This window comes from Carex rostrata, chromosome 14 (assembly GCF_964058835.1).
Source record: "Carex rostrata chromosome 14, lpCarRost1.2, whole genome shotgun sequence".
NCBI lineage: Eukaryota > Viridiplantae > Streptophyta > Magnoliopsida > Poales > Cyperaceae > Carex > Carex rostrata.
In genome coordinates this window covers 6,022,282-6,039,438 of record NC_135931.1, presented here as the reverse complement: position 1 = coordinate 6,039,438, position 17,157 = coordinate 6,022,282, and the positions used below count along the sequence as shown (strand labels likewise).

At 33.6% G+C, this 17,157-nt stretch overlaps 1 protein-coding gene, 1 long non-coding RNA gene and 1 other non-coding gene across 3 annotated transcripts; all 3 read left to right on the top strand.

Annotated features, from left to right (window-relative positions):
• The first annotated feature begins 2,345 nt into the window (after positions 1–2,345).
• On the top strand, positions 2,346–5,668 carry LOC144565704 (uncharacterized). Its single transcript, XR_013514941.1, has 3 exons — positions 2,346–2,712; positions 5,301–5,395; positions 5,540–5,668. It is a non-coding gene; the product is annotated as an uncharacterized LOC144565704 (long non-coding RNA).
• A 3,140-nt stretch (positions 5,669–8,808) lies between these two features.
• LOC144565171 (origin of replication complex subunit 1-like) lies at positions 8,809–15,016 on the top strand. Its single transcript, XM_078314845.1, has 14 exons — positions 8,809–9,257; positions 9,887–10,633; positions 10,718–10,869; positions 11,486–11,585; positions 11,956–12,078; positions 12,232–12,393; positions 12,486–12,543; positions 12,635–12,813; positions 13,021–13,126; positions 13,291–13,361; positions 13,651–13,746; positions 14,210–14,286; positions 14,509–14,592; positions 14,683–15,016. The coding sequence occupies exons 1-14, from the start codon at positions 8,943–8,945 to the stop codon at positions 14,750–14,752; spliced, it is 2,340 nt and encodes a 779-aa protein (XP_078170971.1). The 5' UTR covers positions 8,809–8,942; the 3' UTR covers positions 14,753–15,016.
• On the top strand, positions 10,412–10,489 carry LOC144565881 (small nucleolar RNA snoR28). The gene has a single exon (XR_013515057.1). It is a non-coding gene; the product is annotated as a small nucleolar RNA snoR28 (small nucleolar RNA).
• Positions 15,017–17,157: the final 2,141 nt, after the last annotated feature.

Genomic DNA, 17,157 nt, shown 5'->3' with positions numbered 1-17,157 from the left:
AAATTAAAAAAACAGAATTTTAAAAACAGAAATGAAAAACAGAAATTAAAAAACAGAATTTAAAAAACAGAAATTAAAAACAGAAATTAAAAAACAGAATTTAAAAAACAGAAATAAAAACAGAAATTGAAAAACAGAATTTTAAAAACAGAAACTAAAAAACAGAAATTAAAAAACAGAATTTAGAAAACAGAAATTAAAAAACAGAAATTAAAAAACAGAATTTAAAAAACAGAAATTAAAAACAGAAATTCAAAAACAGAATTTAAAAAACAGAAATTATCGGGAACGGGTCGGTCTGCATATCCATCGTGCGAACGGGTCGGTGCGCATAACCATTTTGTGAACGGATCCATCCGCAAGTTCATTTTGAGAACGGGTCTCTGAAGCGGATCAGTCGGGAACGGGTCGGTTCGCAAAATAGTTTTGTGAACGGATCAGGGAACGGGTCGGTGCGCAAATTCATTTCGTGAACGTGGCAGAATCTTAAATTCATGAAATCCAGTGGTATTTATTTAATTTCGATTTATTGGGTGGTACTTAAAAAAAACGGTAGAAAGAATGCATTTCAATTACCTCTCAAATTTATTCAAAGGTAATACATAGAAAAGAAACATAAATCAAAAGATAAAAGAGGAGGGTTCAAATGCACCCAAATGCATCTTATTTTTCAAATCCTTTTTCTTCATTTTCAAAGTCCAAATAGTCAATCCGAACCGTTAGATGCGATCTATATATTAAGATGTGCTTGGAGACCAAATTTTACATTTTTTGGAATTTTTTTACTATTTATTAAACCACTTTGAAAATCGCTGATCCAATGGTTCAGAAAATGTAAAATCAGCGATTTTTAAAGTGGCTTAATAAATAGTAAAAAAATTCCAAAAAATGTAAAATTTGGTCTCCAAGCACATCTTAGTACATAGATCACATCTAACGGTTCGGATTGACTATTCGGACTTTGAAAACGAAGAAAAAAAATTTGAAAGATAGGATGCATTTGGGTGTATTTGAACCCTCCTCAAGGTAAAATTAATAATATTATTTAGCTTCCCTATACTTAAAAGTTTTGGTTCCATCTCTGTGAAGTGTGAACAATAGAATGCTATATATGGTCTTATTTGTTTCCTGGATAGAGATCATCAGATCAATTGTATTATGAATCTAATTAAGTTTTCAGCCACGGAGACTAGAAGCAAAACATGGTAATCTTTCAGGCAATTTTCTGCCACATCAATTTCATCTAAGGTTTGAATTCAAATATGTAAAAATGAACTCTAACAAAATAGAAAATAACAAATGCTAAGATAAGAGACATATACAACTGTTTGCTTAGGCCACGAATGAATGTCATTCTCGTAATTTCCTTTTTGAGACCGAGTTCAATTATATCGTTACAAGTCCACTTTCGAGTAATCAAAAGTAAGCGACATTATTCTTAGATAGCAGAGGTGCTAAAAAATGACTCCTATAGTATTCGACACATTTTTTTTTTTGCGTATGTACTCAATTACTTTTTTTTTTGTTAATTGTTGGTTTAAGTATACAATGCTCTCTCTTTTTACTCCAATTTATAATTATGGGCCTATGGCAGAATCCGTCCTCTTTCTCTGCGACAATAAATAATTTAGTTTGTTTTCTGTTTTATGGATCTATGGTATTTTCTTTGAAAATAAATTTGTTGTTATAAAGGGAATATGTTATTATGATTTCAAACGTTCAAACTTCGTTTAGATTTGTATGTGAAAAATTTATTTCGTTGAGATTCACGTATGAAAAAGTTTAAATGATTTGAAATTTGAATAACATGTTTATGTTATTTTCAGAGATAACAATAGATTTAGTTTTCTTTGACTGAATTGTCTTGAACCTGCCTTACAGCCTTCTACGAGTCATGTCCTTTTTGAAAACTTGGTAGTGAGTAGTGACTACCAAAACTACGAGTCTATGTCCTTAGAGATAGAATTCTATGCATGTTCTTCGATATGCATAGTTGTGATAAATTGATCTCTCAGACTCAGAGCCATCAATTGTACTTGTCAAGTTCATAACAAATCAGCCTCACAAGCCTTCAATTGTTTGACTTCGTCATTTAGGATCTCAATTAAGACATCTCTTTTGGCAGAGTGACGACACACGCACTGTCTAGTAATATTCCATCTACGCATGCTGATCCACAACTTAGATCTTGATCGTCACCATCGACAAAGTCACCGACAACCAGGGACGAAGCTACTGTTCACCAGGGGTAGGCCGTAGGCAGCTGCCTACCCCTGAAAATAAATAAATTAAACCAGGTATTTTAATGGATCTTGTTGTAGTTTGTCTACCCATGTTTTCAGCCCGCCAGCCCGCTAGAAGAAAAGGTGAAAAAAGAAAAATTAATTAAGTAGCGAAGTGGCCCAGCCCCAGATGTTGCCTCTGTGTCTTTGGACTCTGCAGTGAAGCAGCGAAGGTGAAAAAAACTCTGGTTGCGCAGTATCGAAGAGGAGAAAAGGAGATCGGAGGGAGAAGAAATTGGGCAGATAGCGGCACGGAGGGAGAAGAAAAGGAGAATCTCACTCCGATCGATTTTGGCAGATAGCGGCACGGAGGGAGGGAGAAAAGGAGATAGCGGCACGGAGGGAGAAGAAATTGGAGATCGATTTTGGCAAAATATCACTGGTTGCGCCTCATCTCCAGTGGCGTAGCATCATCATTCACCAAACTGGGGTAATTAATAAGCACACTTCATCATTTAATTGTTTCTTGTCAAATTTGCTTGTTTGGATGAAGTCTTGAGTTGTTGATTTTCTCGGCTTGACTGGTTGGGCCGGCTGTGTCGGCTGTGCTACCCTTTTTTTTTGCTTTCTTGTGCCTTGTGCTGGCCCGGTATGGGTTCTTTTCGATTGACCCGGCTGTGCCTTGTGCCTTGTGCCATATTGGTGAAATTACATCTTAAATAAACATGTCAGACCTATTAATTTTGGATAAGTATTTCTATTTAGCAGAATTTAAGATCTTTTGTATTTGGTACTACATTTGTCCACATGAATTTACCATTTGGTAATCCCTGACCGTTACACGCAAGTTACTTGATGAAATATCTCAAAGAGAATATCAGTATGGAATCTAATTTTTATTCATTTAAGGGAAAAAATATCCTTTGTTGTTTGTACCAAATTGAGAAACAAGGCATAAAATGCGGCCATTTTTTTTAATACCCCAAAAAAAAAGAAAAATATTAAAAATAACCTCTGTTTTGGATTTTTTTCATATATGCCCTGACCGCCTGAAAACGGGGCGGGCCAAAATTTTAGCAAACCGCCCATTGTATGGGCGCTTCATGCCATTACCAAACCGCCCATATAATGGGCGGTCCACTTTTTTTTTTTTTAAATAGAAATTTTTTTATTTTTTTTATTTTTTGTATTGAAATATTAGAAATATTGAATATATTTCTTTAAAAATAGATGAAATACAATATAATTTAATTTATTAGAAAGACTACAACAAATAACCCGGATCAATATTTTTCAGGCCGAATTTTTCGCGGCTGTAAGAAAAATTAAGATATTTCTTTATGTGTTATTGGACAAAAATAAAAATGCTTAGATTCCGAGTAATTGATCCCGGTTCAAAAGCTACTTCTATGTAATCTAGAAAATATTATAATCCTTCTAGGACATTTAATTTATAAAAAGTTGTATCTATTTTTGAAAAAAAATAAAAACTTTAAGTTATTTAATAATTGTTATTCAAAAAGAATTCTCAAAATAGATACAACTTTTTATAAATTAAATGTACTAGAAGGATTATAATATTTTTTAGATTACATAGAAGTGACTTTTGAACCGGGATCAATAACTCGGAATCTAAGCATTTTTATTTTTGTCCAATAACACATAAAGAAATATATTAATTTTTCTTACAGCCGCGAAAAATCCGGCCTGAAAAATATTGATCCGGGTTATTTGTTGCAGTCTTTCTAATAAATCAAATTATATTGTATTTCATCTATTTTTAAAGAAATATATTCAATATTTCTAATATTTCAATACAAAAAATAAAAAAATAAAGAAATTTCTGTTTAAAAAAAAAAACTTAAAAAAAAAAAAAAATTAGAACCCCAAACCGCCCAAGCCTGGGGCGGTTCATTTTTTTTTTTTTTTGAAAGTTTTTTTTTAAAGAGAAATTTTTTTATTTTTTGTATTGAAATATTAGAAATGTTGAATATTTTTTTTTTAAATAGATGAAATACAATATAATTTGATTTATTAGAAAGACTGCAACAAATAACCCGGATCAATATTTTTCAGGCCGGATTTTTCGCGGCTGTAAGAAAAATTAATATATTTCTTTATGTGTTATTGGACAAAAATAAAAATGCTTAGATTCCGAGTTATTGATCCCGGTTCAAAAGTCACTTCTATGTAATCTAAAAAATATTATAATTCTTCTAGTACATTTAATTTATAAAAAGTTGTATCTATTTTGAGAATTCTTTTTGAATAACAATTATTAAATAACTTAAAGTTTTTATTTTTTTTCAAAAATAGATACAACTTTTTATAAATTAAATGTCCTAGAAGGATTATAATATTTTCTAGATTACATAGAAGTAACTTTTGAACCGGGATCAATTACTCGGAATCTAAGCATTTTTATTTTTGTCCAATAACACATAAAGAAATATATTAATTTTTCTTACAGCCGCGAAAAATCCGGCCTGAAAAATATTGATCCGGGTTATTTGTTGTAGTCTTTCTAATAAATTAAATTATATTGTATTTCATCTATTTTTAAAGAAATATATTCAATACAAAAAATAAAAAAAATAAAAAAATTTCTGTTTAAAAAAAAAAGGAAAAAAAAAGAAAAAGTGGACCGCCCATTGTATGGGCGGTTTGGTAATGGCATGAAGCGCCCATACAATGGGCGGTTTGCTAAAATTTTGGCCCGCCCCGTTTCCAGGCGGTCAGGGCATATATGAAAAAAATCCAAAACAGAGGTTATTTTTATATTTTTTTTTTTTTGGGTATTAAAAAAAATGGCCGCATAAAATGAGTATCATTTAGGAATGTAAAAATGTTATAATTATGCATCACTGTCTATTACTTTTTAACAAGTTGGTTAAAGCCAAAGTTAGGAAATAAGAAGCAAGAGACCATGGGAAGGAAATGGGGCTTTAGGTTATGACTTATGAACCAACAACCAATTTACTTATGTTGAATGCAACAGATAAGAGAATGAGGGCATTTTACTTGCTTCTGTTTGAATTCTACTTTTAAAATCTATAATTTGTAATTTGCAAATTGTAGAACTGCTTATAAGGGATTTGGAGATTGTATACGTCTTCTTTTATTTATAGATGCTCATAGGAGTCTAGGACTCGTCAAGACAGAGCAATTCTCAGGTTTGCCTACTTCACTCTAGTATCCAAAAATTGTAGTATCCAACATTAAGATCAATTTTCTTTATGATTATGCATTTAACACTTGACCATTTATGATTTAAGTGATTTGACTTGTGATTTTCTTTCTTTAAATTTGTCAATTAGATAATGGACAGATATAAGAAGGAATCTATATTTATTTATTTTTAAATGTAAACGAATATTTGTTATAAATTTTTGACTTAGTTGAAACTTTTGATGTTCAATTATATAACATTGACTTCTTGATTGATATTGTAGTTTTTGTTATGTTGAATTTTTTTTTTTCAACTATATATATTATTTCATATATGTTCGCCTACCCTTGACAAAATTCCTGGCTACTCCACTGCCGACAACACTAAATTTAATAACAGTTTGTGTTGAGTAAATAAATAATTAAGCTCAAAATATAATTTTATTACAATATTTCTGCAACACAAACTCTCTACTACACAATATCGCTCGACCTTCTTAGCACAACACTTGCTACAATCTTTTATCAGAACTTCCAACCAACTACCTACTTTTTTTGTCGTGAAGAAAGATTTGATTTTTTTGTTGACGCCAAGTAGAAAACCAAAGCTCAATATTAATTATTCATACTTATTATATATACACTATCTAATGATTCTATAAAAAAATAGATGATAATAAAAAAATCCAGGTAAAAAAATCTAAGAGTGAGTCTATGGTACTATGCATATCACGGGTTGGTTCGTGCTATGGCTCAATATTTGAGTTTTCAAAATTCTTATAGTCGATCCGAACCGTTCATCTTGTTCTTCATATTAATATGTGTTTGGAGACCAAATTTTACATTTTTTGAAATTTTTTTACTAATTTTTTAGATATTTAGAAAATCACTTGATCTGAAAATTCTGGACCATCCAAAAACAGTGATTTTCAATAAATCTAAAAAAATAGTAAAAAAATTTCAAAAAATGTAAAATTTGGTCTCCAAACACATGTTAATATGGAGAACAAGATGAATGGTTCGGATTGACCGTTAGGATTTTGAAAACTCGAATATTGAGCCGTAGCACGGGCCAAATCGTAATATGCATAGTACCATAGACTCACTCAAAATCTAATTATCGGAGCATATGCATTGATTTTTTTTTTTTTTAAAATATGTATAGCATATTTTTTAATTTAGAAACTTTTATGAAAAAGTTATTTTGTAATTCGTCATTTTTATTTATATCCAATATTTAATATATTTTATCAGAAATAACTAACTTTTTGAACTTAATTTAAAAATATCCAAACCGCAGCAATTTTTTACGGTTTGGAATAAAAATTTCAAAACGCAAGAAATTCCTGCATTTGGGATTTAATTTTTTTTTGGCACTATAAAAACCCCGTTGCACTGTCTCTTTGAATTTTGAAAAAAATAATAATTATTATCGTGTAAAGGACATAATTGAACAATCATAGATAATTTTAATGATATTTAAATAATAAATTAAAATCGTAATCCATTAAAAAAATAAACATGCACACACAATAAATAATAAATGCATTTACAAATAATTATATGGATAATTATTGAATAATCTTTTAGGCTTTTGAAAAAATAATAATACCGGTTATGACTAATTCGTATGGGTGCGTCATCGATGTTTTGGCAATAATAAAGTTATGGGCGTTTAGAGAGCATGGGTGCATCATTGATGTTTTGGCAATGAAACATCGATGCACTTCTGCCATTGTTAAGCCGGGCATAAAGTATCGATGCGTTATCAGTGTTTTTGCACAGAAGCATCGTTTTTTTTTTAACTTTAAATAACCATAACTCTGGTTAAGAAAGTCAGATTTGTGTGTATGACCCCAATTCGGAAAGGGAGGGACGAGACGGGTTGGAATTTTGTCGGGGGAATTCCATGGGCATCCGACGGAATCAGAATTGCAAAACAACGTTGATTAGTGCCTTAAAAATTCAGTTTGAGTTTTCTATCAACGATAGACATATAACGACTGGTATTAGTTTTTTCAAAAGCCTAAGAAATTATTCAAGAATTACCCATATAATTATTTTAAAATGTATTTACTATTTATTGTGTGCATTTACTTATTTTTTTAATGGATTATAGTTTCATTTATTATTTAAATATCATTAAAATTATCTATGATTGTTCAATATATGTCATTTATACGATAATTATTATTATTTTTTCAAAATTCAAAGAGATATAGTGCAATGGGGTTTTTTATAGTGCAAAAAAAAAAAATCAAATCCCAAACCGTAGGAATGTCTTGCAGTTTGGAATAAAAATTTCAAATCGCAGAAAATTGTTGCGGTTTGGATATTAAAAAAAAGTTCAAAACGTTAGTTATTTATGATAAAATGTATTAAATATTGGATATAAATAAAAATGACGGCTTTGTAATTATTTTTATTAGCTATCTCATCATTTTTCATAGTAATAACTGCTGGAAGCAAATCTGCTCTTTTTTCTGAGAAAAAGAGGACCCTCTTATTATGTACTCCGAACTGTTCAAAATCAATCAAACTGCTTTAATTATATCTGATTCGTTTTAATAGATTATATTGTTATAAAAGAAAAAAATAATTGAAGCCGTTTGATCGATTTTGAACAGCTCGGATTGAAAAATAGCAGTCTCATTTCTTTAAGAAAATGAGGGGTGTTCAAATGGCCCGGTTTATTTGGTTTTAAACTGAACCGAGAAAGTTTGGTTTAAATGGTTCGGTTCGGTTTATTTATTGTATTATTTTGGTTTTTGTTGTTTGGTTCGGTTTAAAAAGTTTTAAAATCGGTTGAACCGAATAGACCGGTTCTTTTAATAAAATCTTCAAATAACTGCAGCGGTTCGGTTCATTTTCGCGTTTCCTGAGTCTCATTTTTTTTCCTCGTCAATTCTATCGCCGCCTCCTTCCTTTTCGCTTTTTCTGGATCCTATTCTCCGATTTGAAGGTTGTTTCTCAAAAATTTATCTTTTCCTGTGATTTCTCTTTGCTCGCTCTCTATCTCACTTCTTCCTTTTGGTCATTTACCTGATTTGTGTAATGCAGGAAAACATTCTGAAAGTTTGAAAACTGCACAGCACATGCGAATTTCAAGGTACAAGGTAAAAGACAAAGAAGGTATGTACTTATGATTAATATGATTCGAATTTTCTTCGAGTCATATTTGTTGAATATTTTGCTTGAATCTATCAAATTTCGGTTCAACCGAACAACCAGAAATTTACTTTGATTTGTTCGGTTCGATTATAGTTCAGTTGATTCGGTTCTATTTTTAAAAATAAAAAAAAAAATTTTGGTTTGTCTATTTTAATTCGGTTCAAACCGAACCGACCGTTTGAACACGTGACCGCCAATCCGAATTATTGTCCGATGATATATCATCTGTATGTCCAAACCCGAAAGTGCGTTATTTACTTTGCCGCGATCACAGTAGCAATCTCCCCCCTCTTTTTCCCGCCCAGGCCCAGCTCCCTGTCGTAGTCGTCACTATTGCTTCCTCCTCTTGGTTCTACCAAGAACTTCATCCAAGAAATCCCAATGGAACGAAGAACTCCAGCAAAGCTCTCACGCCTCTGCCCTGATTCCTCGCCAGCAGCAACCCCTCCTCCTACACCGGGCTTCACCGGGCCCCGCCGCTCCAGCCGCCTTTTCACCCTCTCTCCGGGCCCCACCAAGCCCTGCAACGACGCATCATCTTCTCCGATCACCCTGACCTCGCCTACAAAAGCTAAGCGGCGTCTCTCTCTCGAGTCTCCCTCCACTGACCCGATAACTCCCAACCGATCCGAATCCAAGCGACCAAAGAGAAGAGTTAATTGCAAGAAGGTGCTTTATGGCGGTGCTGAATTTCAGGTATTCTCTCATCCAGAAAATTCTTATTCCAAATATGACCTATCAGACAATAATTTGACCAAATTATTAGGGCATTACTTGCAAATGTGGAAAAGTAACCATCTAATTTGAAGAAAAAAAATAACCAAAGATGTTTTCTTTACAGTCGAATGCTCAGTGCCACAGTGATAAGAAATCCAAACAATTGCTAAACCTAGAATTACCTCGGTCTTCCCTTCTGCCTGTCTGATTGACATGCTTGGGCTTAAATACCGGCATAGCGTGCTGAGTTGATCAATGAGGATAAGATCTGGCCTTGCTGGGTCATGATTTCTTGACCTGCTAGCAGTTAGAATCAACTATTTATACTTTTACATAGAAAAGTGCCAAATTAACCTGAGTATAACAGCCCAAGGTGGTCAACAGCAAGCTTAGTTTTGTAACAGAAAGGATTATAAGACTAGCAAAGTCTATAAATACTATGTAACAGTGACATTTTGAGGTTAATGAAATTCCATTCTTCATTTACATTTCTCTGAATGTTATCACTGAACCCAACACATTTAACTCATTGTAACTCCCAGTCTCCTATTTGACTCTTGATTTTCCGTGAAGAAATGTTGCTTCCATTCTGATCATATTTCCAACAGGTTGGAGATGATGTTTATGTCAAGAAGAGGGAAAGTATGGAATCAGACTCCGAGGATCTAGATGTGGAGGAGTGCCGGGTTTGCTTCAGACCTGCATCTGAATCAAAAGTCATGATTGAGTGTGATGACTGCCTCGGTGGCTTCCACCTACGGTGCCTCAAGCCACCACTGAGGAAAGTTCCAGAAGGTGATTGGATTTGCAGTTTCTGTGCTGACAAAAAAAGTGGAAAAGAGGTGGTATGGCCAAAACCTCCGGAGGGAAAGAAAATAAAAAGAACAGCAAAAGAGAAGTTGCTTTTGGGCGATTTGCGTGCAGCACGCATCAAGAGTATATGGAGGGAGGTAGATGGGACCCACTGGCTGAGGTGTATTTGGTACCGAACACCAGAAGAGACAGCGTCTGGGCGGCAGCTGCATAATCTGAGAAGGGAGCTTTACCGTACCGATGATTTTGGAGATGTAGAGATGAAGTCCGTGCTCAGGCATTGTTATGTCATGAATCCTGAGGAATATCGACAAGCTAGTGATGCTGGAGATGATGTTTTCTACTGTGAATATGAATATGATGTAAATTATCATAATTTCAAACGTCTGTCAGACATTGACGGTGATACATGTGATGGTTATCGTGCTGAAATTAATGAGTCAAGTGACTATGAAATGGATTCTGACCAAGAGTCGGACAATGATGACACATCAATTAGGAGATCTTCTTCACCCAGGAGCAGATCTAAAGTGTTTGCTGCTGTATGATTTTATTTTTCTCTCTAGTGTTTTTCACTTCTTGGTTACATGGGTTGTTAACTGATCAGTGGTCTTTTGGTTCTGTAGAATTCCCGTAAAGGAAAAGCATTCTGGCTTCCTAAAATTGCAGAAACAAAAACACAAGGGCATGGCAAGCGCTATAAGCAGACCAAGTTGGAGAAGGCTTCAGCTGCACTTTCACTTGCTTCTCGTCCCATGTCACATCCTTGCAGGAACAAGTGTGCATCTTCCTTTTATTTGTTAATTATTATTGTTGTTTGGTACTGTTACTTTCTAGTTCTTAATGCATGACATGAGTGTGGGACACTTAACGGGCAACCCAGCATGCTGACATATTTCTTTGATTGCATGTTTTCCTTGAGCAAAACTAGGGTGTGATGTGCTCACCAAGAGGGTTTGGTGAGCACAACTCCAAAAGTCTATCGGATTGGCTTCTAATGACGAATCCAAACCGTTGAAATCTATCTACTTAATGAGTGATGCTCGTACATGCAAAATTTTGAAAGTTTCGAATTCATTTTAGTACAAGGTTAAGTGGTAAAAAAATGATGAAAAATGAATACAAAAAACAATTTATAAAATAACTTTTAAAAGGTTCATTTTTTTTACTGCTTGACATTGTACTAAATGAATCCGAAACTTTCAAAAAATTTCATGTACATGCATCACTCATGAAGTAGATAAATTTCAATGGTTTGGATTCGTCCTTCGAAGACAATCCAATATACTTTTAGAGTTGTGCTCACCAACCCTTCTTAGTGAGCATATCACACCCTAGCTTTGCTCTGTTTTCTTCTGGCATTAGTTCAATAACTTATAAAAAGTATTTGACAGAGAAATGGAGGAGATCAAGACATTTGTCAAGGGTGCTATTGGAGACGACCAATGCTTGGGGCGATGTTTGTATATTCATGGTGTACCTGGAACTGGCAAGGTGATATTTCTAGATTGGCTTTTTTGTTTTGAATTACTTGTTTTATAATCATGGTCCTAAACACCAATTATTTTCTGTTAATTAATCATTATGGTGCTTGGTCATTTGACAGATATTCCCTTGACATATATAATTTCTTGGATCTACCTAGTAACTTGTAATGGTACCTGTCTTTATTCAAATTTGAGTTTAAGCCTTTGAATTAGTGAGGGTCATCTGGTCACGTTGATGGTTTCTCCGAAGGGTCTATAAGACACCTTCTTTCTGAAGACCTGTAAGGATGCATATACAATATCAACAGTTCAAACTTCTATTCATATATCTACATTTTGAACTTTGATTTTGGTACTGACACTGCATTGAAATTCAGACAATGAGTGTACGAGCAGTGATGAGAAATCTGAAATCAGAGGTCGACTTGGGAGTTCTGCAGCCCTTTTGCTTCATTGAGACTAATGGCATGAAGTTATCTTCACCCAACAACATTTACAAAGTAAAATATTTTTGTATTTTCTTTTGATTGGTGAAGCGACTTACTGTTTGATCAATACACCTCATTTTGAAAATATCGAACTTACCTAATTCAATGGTTGGATCAATTTGCTACATAAATGTGCTGATACAATGCCACATTTAATTATTTCAGGTTATTTACGAACAGCTAAGTGGATATGCGGTTGGATGGAAAAAGGCTCTACGTTGTTTAGATGAACATTTTTCAAATGGGAAAAAGATGGGGAAGAAAGACCAGAAGCCAATTGTTCTCCTCATAGACGAGCTTGACATGCTTTTAACTCGCAACCAATCGGTAACATATTTGAGGCTTTACAATATTAATCTCTTTATATTAGAGCAATTTACAGTTTTTCTGCCAAAATATGTTAACTTATTTTGTTACAGGTGCTATACAACATCCTTGATTGGCCTACTAGACCTAACTCAAAGCTCATTGTAATAGGCAAGTGCTCTTTTATTTACTAGCTTTATCTTATCAGAGTTACCCAAATAATTGAGAAATCTTATCTTGTTTTATCTTTTTTAATTAATAGGAATAGCAAACACTATGGACTTACCAGAACATCTCTCGCCTCGAATCTCGAGTCGAATGGGCATCCAAAGGCTATGCTTCCTCCCATACAACCACGAACAGTTAGCACAGATTATATTCAGCCGTCTCAAGGGCATAGATGCTTTTGAAGACAATCTCATTGAATTGGCCTGTAGAAAGGTCTCCTCTTCAACCGTTAATTTGTCTGTGCAATTTAATTTGAACAGAAATGAAAGATTGATTTTCTCTATTATAGATCAGGCCTACCCCAACATTTTTGGGACTAAAGGCTTTGTTGTTGTTGTTGTGTAGATCAGGTCCATAATACCAAAACTTGGACCTTTTAAAGTACTTAATAAAAATAGGATATGAATCACACTATTACAGGTCGCAGCATCATCAGGTGATGCCAGGCGTGCTCTACAAATTTGTCAACGTGCCACTGTGATGGCAGAATATCGGGTGAAGCAAACCGCTGATGCCAAAGCCAAAGGTACTTCTTTTTCTATGACTAAAACACCTTACCTCAGCCTGTAATTATTCTTCAGAACAGAGATAATATGGGTGCAGCTTAATAAATCTTTCCATGTGTATTTATTAGAATTATATTCTATATTTTCTTGTTTCTTATTTTGTCCTTGTATCTGCATTATCTAGGAAAGTCACGTGTCTGCTTGACTGACATAGAAGGTGCACTAGATGAAGTATTCAAGTCACCTCATATTCAGGTCTGATACCAACCTTGTTCCTTAAGACATGAATTTCAATGCAGTATATCTAGATAGGGTACTATCAATTGATTGCCTTATATCACCAATTCTGGTTCAGTAAAAGCTCCCTGAGGAAATTTAGTTCAATAAAAAAAAAGGGAACACTCAAGAAACAAATACACTAAGTACACCACTGAATAGGGAAAATAGATAAAAAATGTAACAATGATAAAATGAGCCATGAAAAGTGCAGGGAGTTCCTATTGTGATTTTTTTTTTATTAACAAATACTTTCAACTTGGTACAGAGGATGAAGATGTGTTCAAAGTTTGGCAAGATAATCTTGGTTGCCATGGTGAATGAGCTCCACAGAACTGGAGGGGAAGAACTTACATTTGAAAAGGTTAGTTGTCTGTTATCATTTCAGCACTGATATACTTGGCAGTAAACCACTCATGAAGAAGATGGTTGGCTGTCCATAATGTTGGGGTGTCTTTCCTCATTTGGGGATGGTGATGATTTTGGTTGGGCTGAGGATAATACATGGACTTTAAGACAACCTGTTGTAGAATCCCAGCCTGGCTTTACCAGTATGATATCAGTCAGAAGGAATTAATTGGGAGGGGGGGTTCTATGAAAGAATTGAGGCTAAATGATATGCTTTAAGCATTTTTTTTAATCTTTTTTGCATTATGTTACAGTTTTTTCTTAAAATCTTGGTTTTATCCTCGTATTTATGGACATCGTTCATTGCTTTAATTTATATATTTTTACAAGGCACAATCATTTAACAGCGTACACGGCTCCCTTCAAAAAGAATAAATGACAAATAATAAAATGTCTCGGTGTTATTGTTTCTTGTGTAGCTGTCAGAAAGAGTGATATCTTTTTGTTCGATGCATCATGTGGCTTTCCCGGGATACGATACACTAATGCGAGTTTGGTAAGTTGATTGAGTTTCACTTCCTTTTGGATACATATTGATTTCACGTACTTTTTTAAAATTTGATTCATAATTGGCTGGAGTAATACTATATATCTATTTCTGTGAGTCTTACTGATTTTTGTTACCATGGCAATGTGTTTTTAATTTTTGTGTCAAAAATTTCTATTTTTGACTTTGAACTTGAATCCTTTTAATTTGTAATTATTCCATTTATTCTAGTTGCATGCTTGGAGATAGCGGAATAGTTCTCTGTGAGGAGCCCAAAAAACATATGTCACAAAAGTTACAATTGAATTGTCCCAGGTTCTCTTCTCTTTTGATTTCTCTGTCCCCTCTTTCAACGTTGTTTGTTTGACCAATACTTGTTAAAAATGGCTTATTTTTTTTTTTCAGTGGCAGTGATGACATTGCTTTGGCATTAAAGAACTGTCCTGAGATCCCGTGGTTATCACTATATCTTTAATTTCCTTTTTACATTTTTCCATTGAATTGCTTCTGTTCTGGGCTCTTATCACGAACAGCAGCTATACTCTCAATATGTACGTTTCCCGTTGATTTCTTGCACAATCTTTTTAGGCATGTATTGAATTATTTTATTTATTGGTTTTATTCCATTTGAAGCTTTTTTAGTGAATTTTGTAGTAAGTTGTAACAATGAGTTTACTTTGTTGACAATTTTTAACTTGGACACCTGATTTACTATGAGAATTTTATTTTGACAGACTAATAATTTGTGCCATATTCTTTTCATTAGTATTACTTAGGAGTAACAGACTTCAGTATGCTGTGATGAATAAATGCGGAATATAAGATATGTCAATCACTTTGAAATGGATGTACATGTTTGGCAATACAAACTTAAGCTTGTGTTTAGATTTTTTAGCTCTTGGCTGGATTAAGCGTCTCTCCTTGGTACCAAAATTTAATGCTCTCTCCCTTAAGATTTTGGCCTCCCTAGAGCATTCTTAAGCACTTAAATGCCATCTTTTTCACCATTATTACCTTCAAGTCCAATTACTCCTTGAGCCTCGTTTGCTTGTCTTTTCATTTTCTATTCTTTTTCAGTCAACAGCATGCACAGTTATCAAGGCATGAGAATAAAAAAAACATTTTTTTTCCGGGTGAAAATAGACGGCTCTCCACTTACAAACTCATGAATCTGACCCCATAGTTAATTTTGCATTGAAATGCTACCTCTTTTAAGTTTTTCGTTCTCTTTGCAAATTTTCTTGTTAAATTCAATTGTAAAACTGCTTTTCTGAGCTTTATTTGATTGTTATGTATTTTTCTTAATTTTCTTTTTACTATGGACCATTACACCTTATTTGGATATTAGAGTAAAGGGAGGAAACAGGTGGGAAAGAAAATCTCGTGACTAATTTTTGTTTGGTTGGATATTTAAGAGGAGGATAAAGTTAATGGATGATACTCTTTTAACCTCCTTTAATCTCGTAAAGCTTTTATTTTGTTAATCCAAATTAAAGTGTAACGGAGGCAAACAAGATAAATCAAACAAAGAGAATGTAAAATATAGTAACAGTTTTTTTTTCCCCTTTCCTTTCCGTTCCCTCCTGGTCTTTACCTTATCATATCGTGTGAACCGAACAGAGTATTAGTTTATTATTATTTTTTATTATTTTTTATTATTTTCTATTATGGTTGTAGAATATAAAAGCTTAGTCTTTCTGATAGTTTTCTTTTTTTGGGGGACAGATTAGCATTTCTGAAAATTAATTAGGGCCTTCAAATTTTTTTGACTGAAGTATCTTTTCTTCGTGATGATTAATTACTGTGAAATTTTAGTTGTTTCATTGAAAGTTTTATTGTCAGTTTAAGTAAAAATATGGGGAACTTTTGTCAAGTTTGAGTTTGGATAATTTGAATTAATCAGTCTATAGCTTTTCTAAGTTCCTCATACAGTTTGGCCCCCCTTTTTTTAAATATATATTCAGGCTAGATTTTTTTTTTTTTTAGGATACGCACGGATTATAGAATCACAACAACACTGCATATGGGATATAGGGCTATAGAGTCAAGTCCGTATCCCCCCAGGTACCTGAGGTGCAATTGAAAAAAAATATATACGGACCAGATTAATTCCAGCCAGCCCAAATCCAATCGGGAGCCTACTGAAACTGTTGGGGTCTGCTTTGAGATTCGTGCCATGTTAAAAGAATGGTTCAGATTTATTGATTTGCACCTCAGGTACAGGTACCTGAGGTGATACAGATTTTTATAGAGTCACAACAGCACTGCATATAATTCGTGTGCAGCATGAGTCAAAACTGCTCTGTTGAAAGATTTACCCAAATAATCTCCCCTCCGTATCAGACCGATGTCAACATTTGATAGGATATGCCGGTACAATATACTGACTATGTGTTAAGCCAAAACACTTGGATTCACCACCTTTACCCGATTATTTTGACCATTGGGATCGAGCCAGGTAATATAATTGATTCTTGATTCAATTTGCAATCTCAGTTGAAATGAGCAAACTGGGAAACTAATGAATGCAACTTGCTCGTACTTGAATCTAATTAAGAAAATCAACCATCTAAGTTAACTCGATATTCATAACTTCTAACAAGCAATTATAGTATTGCTTCTTTTGCATAATGAATATCTTGTAGGCTATGGACCGAACTACATGTCAAAACAGATTATATAGAATCTAGCAATTATTTATTTCAATTTTCAAAATGATACAGTACAGATAAGACATGAATGAAAACACTTGGATTCACCACCTTACCGCATATTACATGAGAAAAAATATTATTACTATTTGAGACCATTGGAAAATAAATTTTCCGCATATATATTAGTATATTACAGTGAGGCTCTTAGCATATGACCTTTTTAAGA

What these genes read in the sequence shown, in the direction of transcription:
- LOC144565171 (XM_078314845.1), top strand. Translation starts at nt 8,943, where the DNA reads ATGGAACGAAGAACTCCAGCAAAGCTCTCACGCCTCTGCCCTGATTCC. An exon ending in AAGAACTTACATTTGAAAAG is followed by an intron (nt 13,747 to 14,209) that starts GTTAGTTGTCTG and finishes TTTCTTGTGTAG; the next exon opens with CTGTCAGAAAGAGTGATATC. An exon ending in TTACAATTGAATTGTCCCAG is followed by an intron (nt 14,593 to 14,682) that starts GTTCTCTTCTCT and finishes TTTTTTTTTCAG; the next exon opens with TGGCAGTGATGACATTGCTT.